The sequence below is a fragment of the Athalia rosae genome, chromosome 7, assembly GCF_917208135.1.
Source record: "Athalia rosae chromosome 7, iyAthRosa1.1, whole genome shotgun sequence".
In the NCBI taxonomy this organism is placed as follows: Eukaryota; Metazoa; Arthropoda; class Insecta; order Hymenoptera; family Athaliidae; genus Athalia; species Athalia rosae.
This window is the reverse complement of record NC_064032.1, coordinates 13,638,941-13,653,690: the sequence shown is the minus strand read 5'-3', so window position 1 is coordinate 13,653,690 and position 14,750 is coordinate 13,638,941. Positions and strand designations below refer to the sequence as shown.

General features: G+C 42.0%; 1 protein-coding gene and 1 long non-coding RNA gene across 5 annotated transcripts in view; both read left to right on the top strand.

Moving 5' to 3' along the window:
- LOC105687989 (insulin gene enhancer protein ISL-1) overlaps window positions 1–10,350 on the top strand; it is a 32,841-nt gene extending 22,491 nt beyond the window's left edge. Inside the window, exons 5-9 of one of the 4 annotated variants that reach the window (XM_048658394.1) lie at window positions 4,987–5,173; window positions 5,695–5,999; window positions 8,107–8,411; window positions 8,534–8,755; window positions 8,899–10,350. In XM_048658394.1, coding sequence (XP_048514351.1) covers window positions 4,987–5,173; window positions 5,695–5,999; window positions 8,107–8,411; window positions 8,534–8,755; window positions 8,899–9,135 — 1,256 coding nt within the window. In that variant the 3' untranslated portion in view covers window positions 9,136–10,350. The remainder of the gene's footprint in view (window positions 1–4,986; window positions 5,174–5,694; window positions 6,000–8,106; window positions 8,412–8,533; window positions 8,756–8,898) is intronic. The other 3 variants (XM_048658396.1, XM_048658395.1, XM_020853509.2) reach the window with 3 other exon arrangements.
- A 1,119-nt stretch (window positions 10,351–11,469) lies between these two features.
- LOC105688019 lies at window positions 11,470–14,532 on the top strand. Its single transcript, XR_001103149.3, has 3 exons — window positions 11,470–11,778; window positions 12,155–12,266; window positions 14,379–14,532. It is a non-coding gene; the product is annotated as an uncharacterized LOC105688019 (long non-coding RNA).
- Window positions 14,533–14,750: the final 218 nt, after the last annotated feature.

Here is a 14,750-nt window from a genome sequence, read left to right as displayed (position 1 = left end):
GAGGAGAAAACTAAACAGTAGATCACGTCTCCGGGTCACACATGCTTATATCCTTGATTGTCCGACCGCGGATCCTGCGGGATCGGCCCGCTATTATTCGCCCCCTCGATACCTGCGCGTCTTGCGACCGTGAAAACGAAAAAAATCAAGGAAAAGTGGCGAGCGAAAGGAAATAAAAATTCTACCGATTCGGTTTTGGAGGGTTGCGGCAGCGCGTGCTACGCGGATATAAAGAAATTATACATATGTGAAAGAAAGAAACGTAACCGTAAACCCGAAGACTGCAGAGGAACTCGCGTAAGGCTAACTGTGCATGGCAAAAATACCAACACGCCCTTACGAGGTCCTCAAGGACTATCTGGACTATGACGAACGTCTTCATTCCGGATATAGGTATATATATATATATATATAATATATCTGTGTTCGAGGACACCGTCGTCCTGGTGTAGCTCGCTGGACGTCTGCGCCGGCAGTCCTGTCTTCTGTCAATGTCAAAACGATTATATATATATATATATACCTATGTCCTTTTTTCTTTCTCTCTTCGTTTCCTCGGTGCACGGTATATCCTGCAGGACAATACACGTTATGGGATACCGGGGATTTCGAAACATCCGTACGGCAATTAGTGACGATTTGATTTTATATTTCAATTTCGGAGTATCGTTATACCTCTGTGACCGTACGAAATTTTATTCGTACGGTCGTTAGATTATTCGTAGATATCGTATCTCCATTTACCGGAAATGCTTCGCAAATTGACGACTTCCGGATCCGCGTGCGGTATTCGTATACTGTGCGCGCCGCAGGTCCGGCAGTAAACACGGTAATAGGACCCAATAAGTTGCAAATTGAAGCGGAGGCTTGTTTTCCACGGTAGGAAGAAGCCCTTTTTCCGTACTTTCTTATCTCAGATCAAGGATATAACGCTTAGAGCAGCTCGAGACGATCCTATCGAACGAATGTATATATATATATTGAACTTACCTACCCTAAGTAGCTCTGTACATATGTACGTCGTTATGTACACCCTGCGCGTGTATATATGTATACCTACTTTTACCCAAAACCCCGTATAATACCTTCGGAAGTATATATTTTTATATTAAATTTCCAATCAAGGTATATACCGCAATGTTAACTTGAAAGTGATTTTTGGTAAGAGTAGCTAACCTTGAAACGCAGGTATATAAATTAATGGACGACATATAACGCACACGCCATTTATACAGAGATTTGCTGTACATGAACTATCGCTGTTCTTAATTATGTACCTTGTATACGTACACTGGTATACGTATGAATAACTGGGCACCTGCAACATCAACCATCCAGCGAGCGACGGGATGAAAAGTTGAGAGAATGATAAAAAAAAAATAAATAAAAAATAAAATAGAAAACAGAAAAAGAGAGGGAAAAAAAAGGAAGGAAACCTCGACGTATATATATATATATATACCTATATTCTGGAAAGACTTGCGGTGCCGCAGGTCAGCGATCGTCGATACACGGATATACGTATAACGTACAACGTACGCGCGGACCTGTACTGTATACATTCAGGTTTATACGTATTCGGGGGTATACGTATACCGTGTACACCTACACGTATGTGAGAAAAAGATTAAAGCAGCAGAACTGAGTCAAAGCGGAATTAGAACCTGCTCTTCGGCGACGTCGGGGCGCCGCGTCGGCAGGACGACCGGGGCGACGCGTTCGTTTTCCCTCTCGGGCCGCGTAGAGTAGGAGAAGCGGCAGCAGAAGCTCCGCGGTTGCATCTCCTCGGTGCCTTCGGGACGCCGACAGGACGCCTCGGAATGCCGGCCACTGATAAAGCCCGACCTGTAACACCTACATAAATTCTACAGGGATATCTAAAGACAACCTTTGCCTCATTTAAACGTACATCCTAAATTTAGTATCATCTGCAGCGGGGATTAGCTCGCGCTCTCCGCGGAGCATCGTACTGCAGCGGTATCCCCCCGCGCCGCGTATACCTGTACCTAGTCCTCCTTTTTTTTTTCATTTTTTTCTCCTCCCCCTACAACCCCGGAGTCCTGGAACTCGAGATTTTTCATCTTTATGTTCCAGCGCCGAACTCTGCTCGCCGATCTCGTTTATTATATTCGCTGCGCGATCGTGCAGCGGCGAACGTTTGTTCGCAGGACTTTTTCTTTGAAAATATTTCGAGTCTCATTGCCGAAAATTCACAGAACTCTCTTAGCGTGCGTCCGTTCGCGTTTTACGTACCTGCAACGGAATCCTTTAATTTTTCTCACCGCTCTCTGCAGATTCTTTTTTTTTTTTTGCGATCGCACGTATAAAAATCGCGCATGTACCCGAATCACCGGAGGGCGTACAGAGATGTACCGCGTACAGGTATTATACAAGGTGAATTTAAGGAGGAGCTTTTCGAAAGCTCATATTCAGCCCTTATATTTGGAAAAGCTGTACGCGCGGAAGAATATCGGCGAATATAAGCTGGGGAGAAAAAAGTCCTCTGCGCGCGTATCCGTGTATAGGTATATACGCGCGGAGACGCACGTGTATACGGATTTAAGGATTTTGGGATTTATTCGGGATCTCTTGCGGGGATAATAATGCGTTAAAAAGGCGTTCGTCGCGTTGCGTTGCAGCGGCACGGGATGAGCTATAAGGGCGCCATGCAGGGGACAGTCGTCGGGTGACCGGCGATCGGCGCCGGAAAGCGTGTTAGGAATGTCTGGTTAGGTGCACTCGACTGCCGCAGTTCAGAGACGCCGACTTGGGTGTCCGACGCCGACCCGTGCTGATGTTACACCCCCCCCATCCCCCCCCCCACCCCATCCCCCTCGCTCTCCACCCCCCAACCCCCCGTCTTTCTACCACTAATTCTTAAGCCGTATACGCGCGCGAGTGTGTACGTGCGATCGTCGCGCAAGTTCGCAAGGTATTTCATTAACACCTTCGCTAATTATCAGAATTTAGTTATCTCGGTATATTTTTCACCGTACCCAAAGAGATGAGAGATCGTCGTGCGTGTACGCGTACACTTGATCTTCGCGAGTAGGATAATAGGTGAGAACGGAGTATGAGGATAAAAAAGGATTTTCGATGTTATTCGGATCGCTGGATTTTTATTTTTCATTTTTGAGTGAAGAAGAAATGCATAGATCGTTCTGGGGCCAAAAATCTGTACCCATATCTCTCATGACTTCTCGAAGAGACGCAGTCGTTTGAAAGAGAAATTCTTGTCTTCGAATATCGGGTCAGCTATATCATTGGGAAGAAGGATTCGTTACGGGGAAAATGATATTTGATTGTCTATAAACCAAATATGGCGAAACGAATCTTTTCTTGATTTGAATAAATGTAATTCAGTTGGACATAAAACAGAGTCGCTTCAACTGTCGTTATGATCAGACGATTCGGTATGTTCAAGTTCGATTATTCGATTCGTCTGAATGTACTGGAACCGCAGTTGATTCGATGACCACATCTTCGACGTAAATCAAGAATTACATTTATTGTTAGTCCTTTTTCACAGTGTACATAAATTCGGAATACATAATTATTATACATATAATATTGTACGTATAATTCGATCGGGATTGTGGGGTGAAACGTTACGGAATTGGCGGAAATTTAAGGGTTGCAGGCAAACGTGGCCTTTGAACAAAAAAAATTTGACAGCTCTGAAGAGAAGATATTTTTTTTCCTCCTCAAATTTGTCCCTCATATCTGGTGGATTTTTCGGTACACTTCTTCCTCTTGCAAGGTACCTCCCCCTTATACGACAACAAGGGAGAAAATTCATTGAAAGTAAAAGGGTTGAACTCTTCTGGTTTTCAACCTTCGGGCAATTCAACAATTTCACACACACGACGAAGTCAAATATTCGAAAGAAAAAAAAAAAGTCAAAGAACGTCGAGTGACGATATTTAAGAATCGCTTTTTTCCTACAATTTTCAAGTTCTCTACAAATCGTCAATTTGCAGATATGTAACAGAAATGCGTACATATATTGATCGACTTGCATCCCATGCAGACAAATCTCACATCGAGTCGTAAGATCATCCGATTCGCACCGCTCCAAATCTGCAGCTTGATTCTCATCGCCATTCGTCGTTCAATCGTTGTGAAAATCGTCTCGTTCACTGGAGCAAAAAAAATTTCTATCGAAATACGAATTCCGAATTCGGTCGAGCAACGGGAGGAAAATAAAAGTGGCTCATCCTCGCACCTACCCCTATTCGCCGGATAGCGCGCATTCGCACCGAATCCAACATCCGGCGCTTGCGCTTACGTCCGATTCACTTCTGCACGGTATACGTCGCGTGCCCTGTTCTGGAAGGGGGTGTATCACAGCCGACGTACGGTATTATACTCCTCGACTCTACGCGCTGGCGCGGATTTTATTCGTGTTGTACACAGCTGCGGGGATGCGCTTCGAGTATATATATATATGTACGAAAATATATACGTATACGCACGTACGTTTGTAACGTATACGTGTATACCCTACCACATGTAAACGGCACACATGCCTCTTTGTTATATACGTACGGAGCGTTACGATTGCGGTGTGGAGTTTTAGGGGTGGAGTTTTGATACCCGGTGGACAAAACTCCGCCCAGAACCACTTCCGACATACGTATCTTTACCAAGACAGTAGTAGTAGTAACACCGGCTTCACACACTCGAATAACTCCGCCCATTATGGACCGAGAAGATCTCTCGGTAGGATTTGTTAATCCCTTTCTTTTCCGCACAACTGCGTAAAATAAACTTTCCGTCGTCTCATTCCCTCCGCGCACTCGTTGAAAATCGCACACGTTACGCATGCGAAAATGTGATAAACCAACGCTCGAATCGCCCCGCAAATTCTTTCGAAACAGTTCACTCGCTTTTCGCAAACGTCACTTTACCATTTTTCGTACACGCGTCGCGGATATGCTCGTTGAATTTAAAAAAAAATTTTCCTCCTCGTTTTTTCGTTTCCAGAGAGCAGAACATCGCACTGCGTCGGATGCGGCGGCAGAATTCACGATCAGTGGATACTGAGGGTTGCACCAGATCTGGAATGGCACGCGGCATGTCTGAAGTGCGCCGAATGTCAGCAATTCCTCGACGAAAGTTGCACCTGCTTCGTACGCGACGGTAAAACGTACTGCAAACGGGATTACGTGAGGTAAGGGAACTCGATGAATTTTCAGCCGTTAATCTTTCTATTTCTTTCACGGCGTCGCTATTTTTCTCGAATCGCTCGTGCTGGTGGGACGTATGTACATACGTGCATATACGTAACCCACATACGTACATGTAGTCCTATACGTACAGTGGATGGAAAGGAAATATTTGGAACCACCCACGCTGCCGGCAGCGCATCTCGAGTTATATCGTGGGGTACCGGATTTTTCGAATCGCTTTTTTGACAGGGTGACATGGAACAACAAACGCCCGTCGAATATTCTCAGACGGTTACCTCGCGATATCCTCGGACCGGCTGTCGGAAACGCGACTCCCGAATTTCACTTCCTTCGACATCCTAAAACAAACTGTAAAAGTCCGCGCGCGTGCACGCACACGCAGCGCGCACGGAATAAAAATAGCGATTTATTGTTCGCACGTTTTATTTTCCATCGACTTCGAATTCGCTCTCCCTCGCAACGACGTCCGATATGTGTCATCATCCGTACGATTCGATTGCAGGTTGTTCGGCACTAAGTGCGACAAGTGCAGTCAGTCGTTCAGTAAAAACGACTTCGTTATGCGGGCGAAGAGCAAGATATACCACATCGAATGTTTTCGTTGTTCGGCGTGCATGAGGCAACTCGTACCGGGCGACGAATTCGCCCTGAGGCACGACGGACTTTTCTGCCGACACGATCACGACGTATTGGAAGGTGGGAAACTATGCTCCGGACCGGGTAACGTCACCGGCAACGAGAACAACAACAACGCCTCGCTGACCAACAACAACCATCATCTGCATCCTAACGACGGATCGATGTCAGGTGAGTCGAATTGACAGGTGCTCTGGAAAATTTGTCTCCATCGCGCGAGCGGATCGTCCGCCGATCTCTGGATCGAAGTCGCCGCGTCGGATGACGCGTGTTCGCGCACGGGATACGCGACGATGTCGTATCGCGCGTGGAGGTAATTTCCGGGCCTAGGTATAGAACGAAGGGTTTTGTCGCGACGGGATCAGCGGGAATAATTAGGTGTTGATAATTGGAGTCGGTACGGGGTGACAAAGGCTTGACCAACGGACCTTCTCGGGATCAAGGGATTTCGTGTCGGGATTAATCCCCGCCGTGACGTGTGCGCGCGCGGTGTAAACCGTATTATTATAGGTACGTACGTACGCACGGATGTTTCTCGCCGTATATAACGTCATAACCGATGCTGCGGAGACCGGCTCTACCCGGAGCTTAGCCGAAAATTCTCTCCCTAATTCACACCCCGATGTCCGTGTATAGGTATATATTCGTACGCGTACACACTTACGAATATATTAACCCCCTTCGTCTCGTATTATATAGCGTTTATAACGCGTGTACGGTAATTTACTCGACGACGATACGCAACGGTGGTGTCCACTATTGTATCATCTGTATTATACACACCCATATTGTTCGCCGGCAATTATATACGGACTTTGAAAATTTCACTTACGCTTATTCACGTACACTCGCGCGTGCACAGCTTAGAAATCTCAAATACGATTACGAGGTTTGATCATTTTTTCGGGGGCCTAGCTGAAATTCTATATATATATGTATGTATACGGTCGGTGGTCGTCTAGTTGAACGCGAGATTTCCGATCAATGAGGAGAGTCGGTTGTAGCTTATACACAAAGCTTATCCCGTACACGACTGTTATAATATTCTTATACTTTTCGAGTCTAGCGAGGAAGATAGGTGTCAAATATAACACCACCCTGTCAACTACCGGGGCACACATCGACGCACGACTTTTACCTTTATTTGCGTTTAGATCCACCTAGCTTCTGTTCTTTTTTATTTTTTCTCTTTTTTCTTTTTTTTCTTTCTTTCTTTCATCTCTTTATTTCTCGCATGCATGCGTGTATGAGCGTCGCTCCCGCGGACGCAGCTATTGTCAATATATAACTCCAGCTCATCTAAGCTGCGTAATAACTTGTATATATGTGTATGTAGATATGCGTCGATTCTCGGGCAGCTGATGCTGGACCACGTCGTAAACGCGTTTCGAATAAATGAAAGTAATAGATATTACTCGAACTTCTCGAAAGTTATCTTATTTTACTGTACGTATACGTCGGAATAACTTTGATTCTCTACACCGATCTCAAATCGGTGAAACTTTTGTACAAACATCTCAAATTATATCTCATTGTCAATGCAATTCTGACTTCGCGCCAAACAAAAAATACGCGTTAAAGGTGTATCGCCTCGTGTCGGAGTAATTCGTCGCTGAGATTTCCCACAATCTTTGTTTACCGATGTTATACAACCGACACAAGCCAGAAAAATATATCAATCGGTTATCGGGTCTCTATACGCGTATGAGAAACGGGTAAACTTTTCACTCGTTGTCGGAATTGATAAAATTTTGTTTGAACGCGTTGAAACACGGCGAGCGGAACATTTTCAGATCTTTTCAAAAATACATATGAATACGTACATACATATAATACATATACGTGCGGGGTACCTACACCCGTTCCATCGGGTGACACAAGGTGCGGCGAGAATACCTGTACAAGCGTACGTGTGTAACCCCAGAGCTCAATAACCGGCGTGCTCTCGAAAAATTTCGGGACTTTTGAGACGAAAGAAAAGCCCGTCTGAAAGCCTCTCGAATTTGCTTCTACAGATTAAACAGCGGGTTTACTTAGGACATTGAAAATTGAGCGTGCTTCCATTTTATTTTTCCTCTTCGTATCTCGAACGTGTACACCGCTCCTCTTTCTTCGGCGACTCGACTCATGCCCTTCGACAATATTTCCCCAAATATAAACCGAACGCGTATGCAATAAAAAAACAAATGAATAAAAAAACCAACAGAAGCGAAAGAGTTCGTTACGCGTCGTCTTAATTATTTCTTTTTCTTTTTTGTTCCTCCATTTCCGTGCACAGATTCTGGTTCCGAAAGCGGTTCGCACAAGGCTGGAACCGGAGGTCCCCGGGGTTCCGGTGGTCACAAGGGCGGCGGTGGATCCGATGGAAAACCGACGAGGGTCAGAACGGTATTGAACGAAAAACAACTTCACACTTTGCGTACGTGTTACGCGGCGAATCCCAGACCGGACGCGCTAATGAAAGAACAGTTGGTGGAGATGACAGGACTCAGTCCAAGGGTAATAAGGGTCTGGTTCCAGAACAAGAGGTGCAAAGACAAGAAGAAAACTATCGCTATGAAACAACAGATGCAACAAGAAAAGGTAACAAACTTTTTTAAACTCGGTTCACGGACGACGACGACGATTATCGACGTTGAGAGCCGATCACCCCGTGACCCCCTATTGTTTCACCACGGGTCCAATCAAAATCTAACAATCCGAAGTATTTTCCGTTGCAGGACGGGCGAAAATTGGGCTTCGGCGGGATGCACGGTATCCCGATGGTGGCCAGCAGTCCTGTGAGGCACGAAAGTCCCATAGGAATGACGCCGCTCGAGGTTCAAGCGTATCAACCGCCTTGGAAAGCTTTATCAGACTTCGCACTTCACACAGACCTCGATCGCCTGGATCCCAACGCCCCTCCGTTCCATCATCTAGTCTCGCAGGTGAATCGCGGAGAAATTACAATTAATAACTGATTGTTAACCGATCGAAAAATATCCCTCCGTTATTGTTCTCTTCTATATATTCTCGGTGTGAGGAAAATTTTCAAAAATGCGAATCTTGTCTTCTGTGTTTCTCCGATCAGATGCACGGTTACGACCTCCACGGTGGTCCGCCGCCCCCTTTACCTCCCCAAGGTATGATGGGTCCGATGAACGACGGAGGTGGGGGAGGGGGTCCTCTTCCTCCCCCCGGAGGTCATCATCAAGGTGGCGTTGGCGGAGGTCCGGACATGGGTCAGCATCCGGACAGTACCGACAGTTACGTAACTTATCTGGAAAGTGACAGTGACTCGCTGCACCACGATACCGGAAGTCCATAGTGTCGTCCCTCGAATTTATTCCGTAATATCAATAATAATAATAATAATAATAATGACAAGAACAACGCCGGGAAAAAATTATTCATTTAGCACCGAGATCGGAATCGCCCGATATGACAATTAAACCCCCCCCCCCCCCCCTTAATTAGCCGGCAGCAACAGTGTTTGAAAAAAGCTCTCTCGACGAAGGAAACGAAAAAAAAAAAAAATACGCTGCAATTCGCATCACCTACAGCGTGCCCTAAATGATGATCAGATTGTACGATGGGATACGGAATTAATTGATTGAATCACATTACGTGAATAAATGTACGTATATATCAGCTGTCTAATTGTTTCAAAAAAAATATCACTAATCTATGATAATGACACTGCGTACATGGCTGCTCTTCGTACGTATGATAAAGAATTATTACTACGAAACAGGAATTCCAAATTGAAAAATAGATGAAAAAATGGTGAAGAAACTTTTGTTATTCGGCTAACGTAAAATATATCGGCCTATATCATGCGGTATGACGTGCTGCGTTATACTTACGTGTGCTACATGGGTCGGTTTCGATTGCTCTTACTTCACGTCCTTGCAAAAATAATATTTCCGTTCTCTTGCGTCTGTACAAATACCCGTAGCATGATTTTTTTTAATTACTTTATTCGTAGGGCACAAACACAATCGACAATTAAACGAACAAAACCAGAATAAAAAAGGAAGAGAAAAGAAATGAGAATAACTGAACTCTATTTGTAAACGTGATATACTCCGAAAGAGACACAAGAAACTTTCAACGAACAAAATGTATTCCTCACTATAAATTATATACACGGTATTATTGATGAATTGTTTTTTTTTTTTTTTCCAATTTGTACCATAACACAAACACCTTATTTATACGATACTTCGATTATCATCATTCTGCAGTTTTCGTCATTGACTACCAGACTTTGTTACTAACATTTTTCTTCTACATTATTAATACTACGTGTGTATAAAGAAGAAAACTAATATCTATATGCGTTTATTGTACATATATGATGTGATTTTTTTTTTACTTTATTTTATTTCATTTCATTTTATTTTTTGTTATATATAAATACCAAAGTGTGCGGGTCGCGATAATAAAAAAAAAATAATCATATTAATAATAAAAAAAAAGTAATGATAATATTACTCGTAATAATAATCATACCAATAGTAATATTATCACTAATGATAATCATAGTTAATAATAATCATCATCGTAATAATAAAATTAATAATAATCGTAACAGTAACGCTAACAATAATAATAATGATAATAATAATAATTGTATTTATAATCGAAAACCAACAAAAATGACGATGACAATGGTAGCGATAGCGAGATATAGCGATATTGATCGTGTTCGTGATTATGATATAATGACGACGGTAATGTTAGATGAATTGAACGCACTTGAATAATAAATGAGAAAAATAATGAAAGCAAAAAAACCCTATTTAATTGTCTCTAAAATTGTAAATACGTCGTTGACCATATTTTAATTCACAGAAACAACTACAATTAATGAGATGTACTGCATATTAATTATTGTTATTATAATATAAAAATAAGAAGAGCAAGAAATAATGCGAACAATTTGTGTATCTTGTATAACAAATAATGATGATAATATACAATAATCGATACTGGAATTATCCGTCTATCATTTCCGTCATATCGATCATCAATAGTTCCGGTGGTTTTCATTCACTGGTAAGAGCTTCGAGGATAATCTAGGCGTACCGTTGCTGGCGCGTTAAAATTTTTTTTCGTACTCGCATATGCCTGACAACAAAATTGCGATCAGGAAATATTTAACTTACTGCAAGAAAATAAACTTCACATAGTTCTCCGGAGTTTAGATCAGAAATTGAACGCATTTTTATGATCCCAACCTAAAGAATTTATGGTGCATAGCTTTTTCAAAAACTATACGTTTTTTTATAGGAGCCTTAAATATTTCTCAAACTCCGAGATGGAAATTTAGATTTTTTTTTCAAGATTTCCTCGCGCTATTTCCATGCATTTTAATCTCGAAAATTCGTATCTGCCAACCAAATAATTCTATCTATAAAATTGATCGATCAATTTGTTGATTTAAAAAATAGGAAATCATAACGATATCTCTATGGGATTTATTACTAGCCTGGTTTAACCGACGCTAAGGTGTTCGGTACGGATTCATTACGTAGGCAGCAGCCGAAGCGACAACATCAAGAGCTGCGTCGTTCCCAGCACGCCATCATGGAAAAAATAGAAAAATAGAAGCGAGAGAGACACGGATACATCGGGCTAACGACAATCCCAGGTATTAATTCGCAGTTGCTGCTGCGCCACAGTTCTCTGTTCCTTTAAAATATTTTCCATCGGCTTTTTCAAAGCGTCAAAATTAAAAATCAGACAATTCTTTCGCGTGTCCGGTGCAGTTTCCAGTTTTTATTGAATAATAGCTCGGGAAGAAGTGTGTTTGATCTACGCGTTTTTGATTATAAGCGTTAGAAAATTTTGTGAACTCCGTGACTCCGACATATCTTCGTCGTTGCGGTGATGAGCGGTGTTGTTGGCGTCTTGTTTTGATAGTCCTGTTCCGTCTTCCATCCGACTCGTGCAATTTACGACGAAGGTAATGGACTTTAAACACTTTTAGAAATCGTTGTCTAGAAAAATGAGGATTTTTTTAAAAAAAGAACAAAATCTTTGATCATTCGCAATTTTATTTTGAACTGTACAAATATCTTGTCGGGATTTTTGATAACTAATCCCAATTATTTACACATTTAATTATTTCTGTACTCGTATATTCTTTGGACGATATTCTGATTGTGAGTTAAAAATAGTTGAAACTTTACGATTCCTTTTGTCTAACAAATTGGGGAAGATAATCTTCGGGATTTTCATTTGGGAACAAATTTATTCTTTTATGTACAAATTCGGAAATATAATTCTGGTTCAGTTCTACAATTTCACGTGATTTTTTACACGATATTTTCGTATTTCAGATTTACCTTTGACGGTCATCAGAGCTGCCCAGTTCTTCGCAGTGCTGTTCAACTTTAAACTAGGATGCGTTGTGCTGCAGTTGTGGAGGAGCATCCAACAAGTCGTCAACAGGTAGAGAACAATTATTTATGCGTATTCGTTGACTTTGAGGAAATAAAAAAGCAGTCGGTTCGATTTGAATTACTGACGTTGAGATGCATCGAACTTTATCGTTCTAAAACGTGACGAATCAAGGATATCTCGATAGGATTTATTGCTAGATCAATTCAATCGACGTCCTTCGTGTTCGTTACGCATTTTTACGCGGGAACAGCGCGCTGGAATAATTAGAACGACGAATACTCTACCTTTTGCCTCGAGAAAACGCCAACCCTATAGCCTCAGATATTTTTCAAAATCTTAGACGAGAAAGAGGAGTTTATTTTAAAGAGTTTCCCACGCTATTTTCTAATTAATTTGTATTTCAGGAATCCAAATCTGCAAATCAAATAATTATAGATTCAGAATTGAACTAGTTATCGCGAACTCAATCAATCAATTAGATAATTGGTATGCTTTCGACGCTTGTAAATTAGAGTGTTCATTCATTCGTTCATTCATTTCGTCATTGAGTTATTAATCTATTTATTTATTAATTGAATTACATATTTATACATGATTTCTATATACTATAATCTCACGCGCTGCCTAGATACAGAGAAAAACGTGATAGCAGGTTACATAGTTCTAGATTTCATATTCCAGCGGGCTGCTTCGCGCGCTCTAGATCTCGTTCGTAGTCCTACCGCTCCGCGGCGTACCGCCTCGCGTCCTGTGCTCGCACCACGTTTGGGTTTCTCGCACCGAACGGAGTACGTGTAATTCCTTAGGCAAATCCACTCTCCGCACATTTCGCTGGCTGGCTCCAGCTCATCGATAAAACGGGAATCTGCGTCGCTCATTCCAATACCCAATTTTTACACGTGCGTCAGGCACATTGGCAGCCGGCACGCTCAGGAATTTAAACATAATTTATGGCTTTTTAATAGACAACGAGGTGTGAAATTCCTTACCCAATGTTTTTTTTTCGCGCCGCTATTGTCAGCAGGTGTCAGACGAGCTGTCATCACCTGATAATAGATCTTGTTCACACCTCGTTAATTGACCCTTTGATCCACCTGATCGGCGGCATCCCTTTGCGGTATTTCTGCGAATTCTATGCAACCGTTTAAGAAAGTATATATACGTCAAAGCTCAGTAGTTAAATGGTTCAGAGTATACCCAACGAGTTCAATTCTGGTCCCTTTGGCCGTATCCAAGCATAGGCTTCTGATGCAGAATCAGAGTCTCCGGGTGTACATGAGTAAAAAATATCCAAATAAATTTTCTTTTTGTACATTGCGTTGTTATGCATTGCGTAAGGGTGACTGACAAATTAATCGTTCATTTTCGAACTCATGATAGTTAACACAACTTTTTGTTTCGAAATTATTAATATTTGAATTACGTCTTTGTATTAAAATGATTTCGATGCTTCTCAATTTATTTGTTCATTTATCTATTCATTCGGTTATTTAGTAATTCATCTATTTATTTGTTAATTGCATCATTGATTCATGCATGATTTCTATAAAATCACATGTCAAGCTATCGTCTCGTCTATGATTGCAGACTGTTCTAGTAGTTCAACTATTAATTATTTCTATTAGTATTTTGAACTATTTGATAATTTAATAGTATCTCGGTTGCATTCATTTATTTATTTATTTATTTATTCATTCAGTTGGTCATATATTCATTCATTTATTGAATTATAATTTCATACGTGATGCATGCCTGCGTGTATACTCTCAATGTGAAGCTATCGTCTCGTCTATGATTGCAGACTGTTCTAGTAATTCAACTATTAATTATTTCTATTAGTATTTTGAACTATTTGATAATTTATTAGTGCCTCGGTTGCATTCAATCGTTTATTTATTTATTCATTTATTCTTTTATTCATTTATTCATTCATCTATTTATTTAATTATCGAACCCTCCTGATATAATTAATAAGACACGCCAATAAGGCAAGACAATAATTTATTATCATATATAACTTGGTACAATTTAATATAATTCGAACGTCTTATACTTATATACCGAGTCATACAATAATTAAAACATCAAATTACATGGTACGTCATAGAGTAATGTCATGTATCGCATTAACTAATTATTTATTTGTTATTTGTGTTACAGGTCGCAGTTCCTCCAACGTCGTTGCCAGACTCCCCCTGTTCATCGGGGGGAGTCCACTGACCCGTCCCCTGGGACAGCGCGGCCTCCCACCGCCCCCGGGGTCCCAGGGGACCCAGCCCCGAGGACATGTCTTCGGGGATGCGGTATCCCCGCTGGAGGGGATGCCATATCCCGAGGGACATGTCCTCGGGACTGGTCTTCGGGGACGCAAGTTCCCCCAGGGACACGTCCCCGGAGATGCGGTATCCCCGCTGGAGGGGATACCGTGTCTTTGGGGGCGTGGCCTTGGGGGAATACGCGTCCTCGAAAATCCCGGGAAAAGGAGGCCTCAAGCGGACACTCGTTTTCTTGATTTCTCTAGAGAAACGAAAA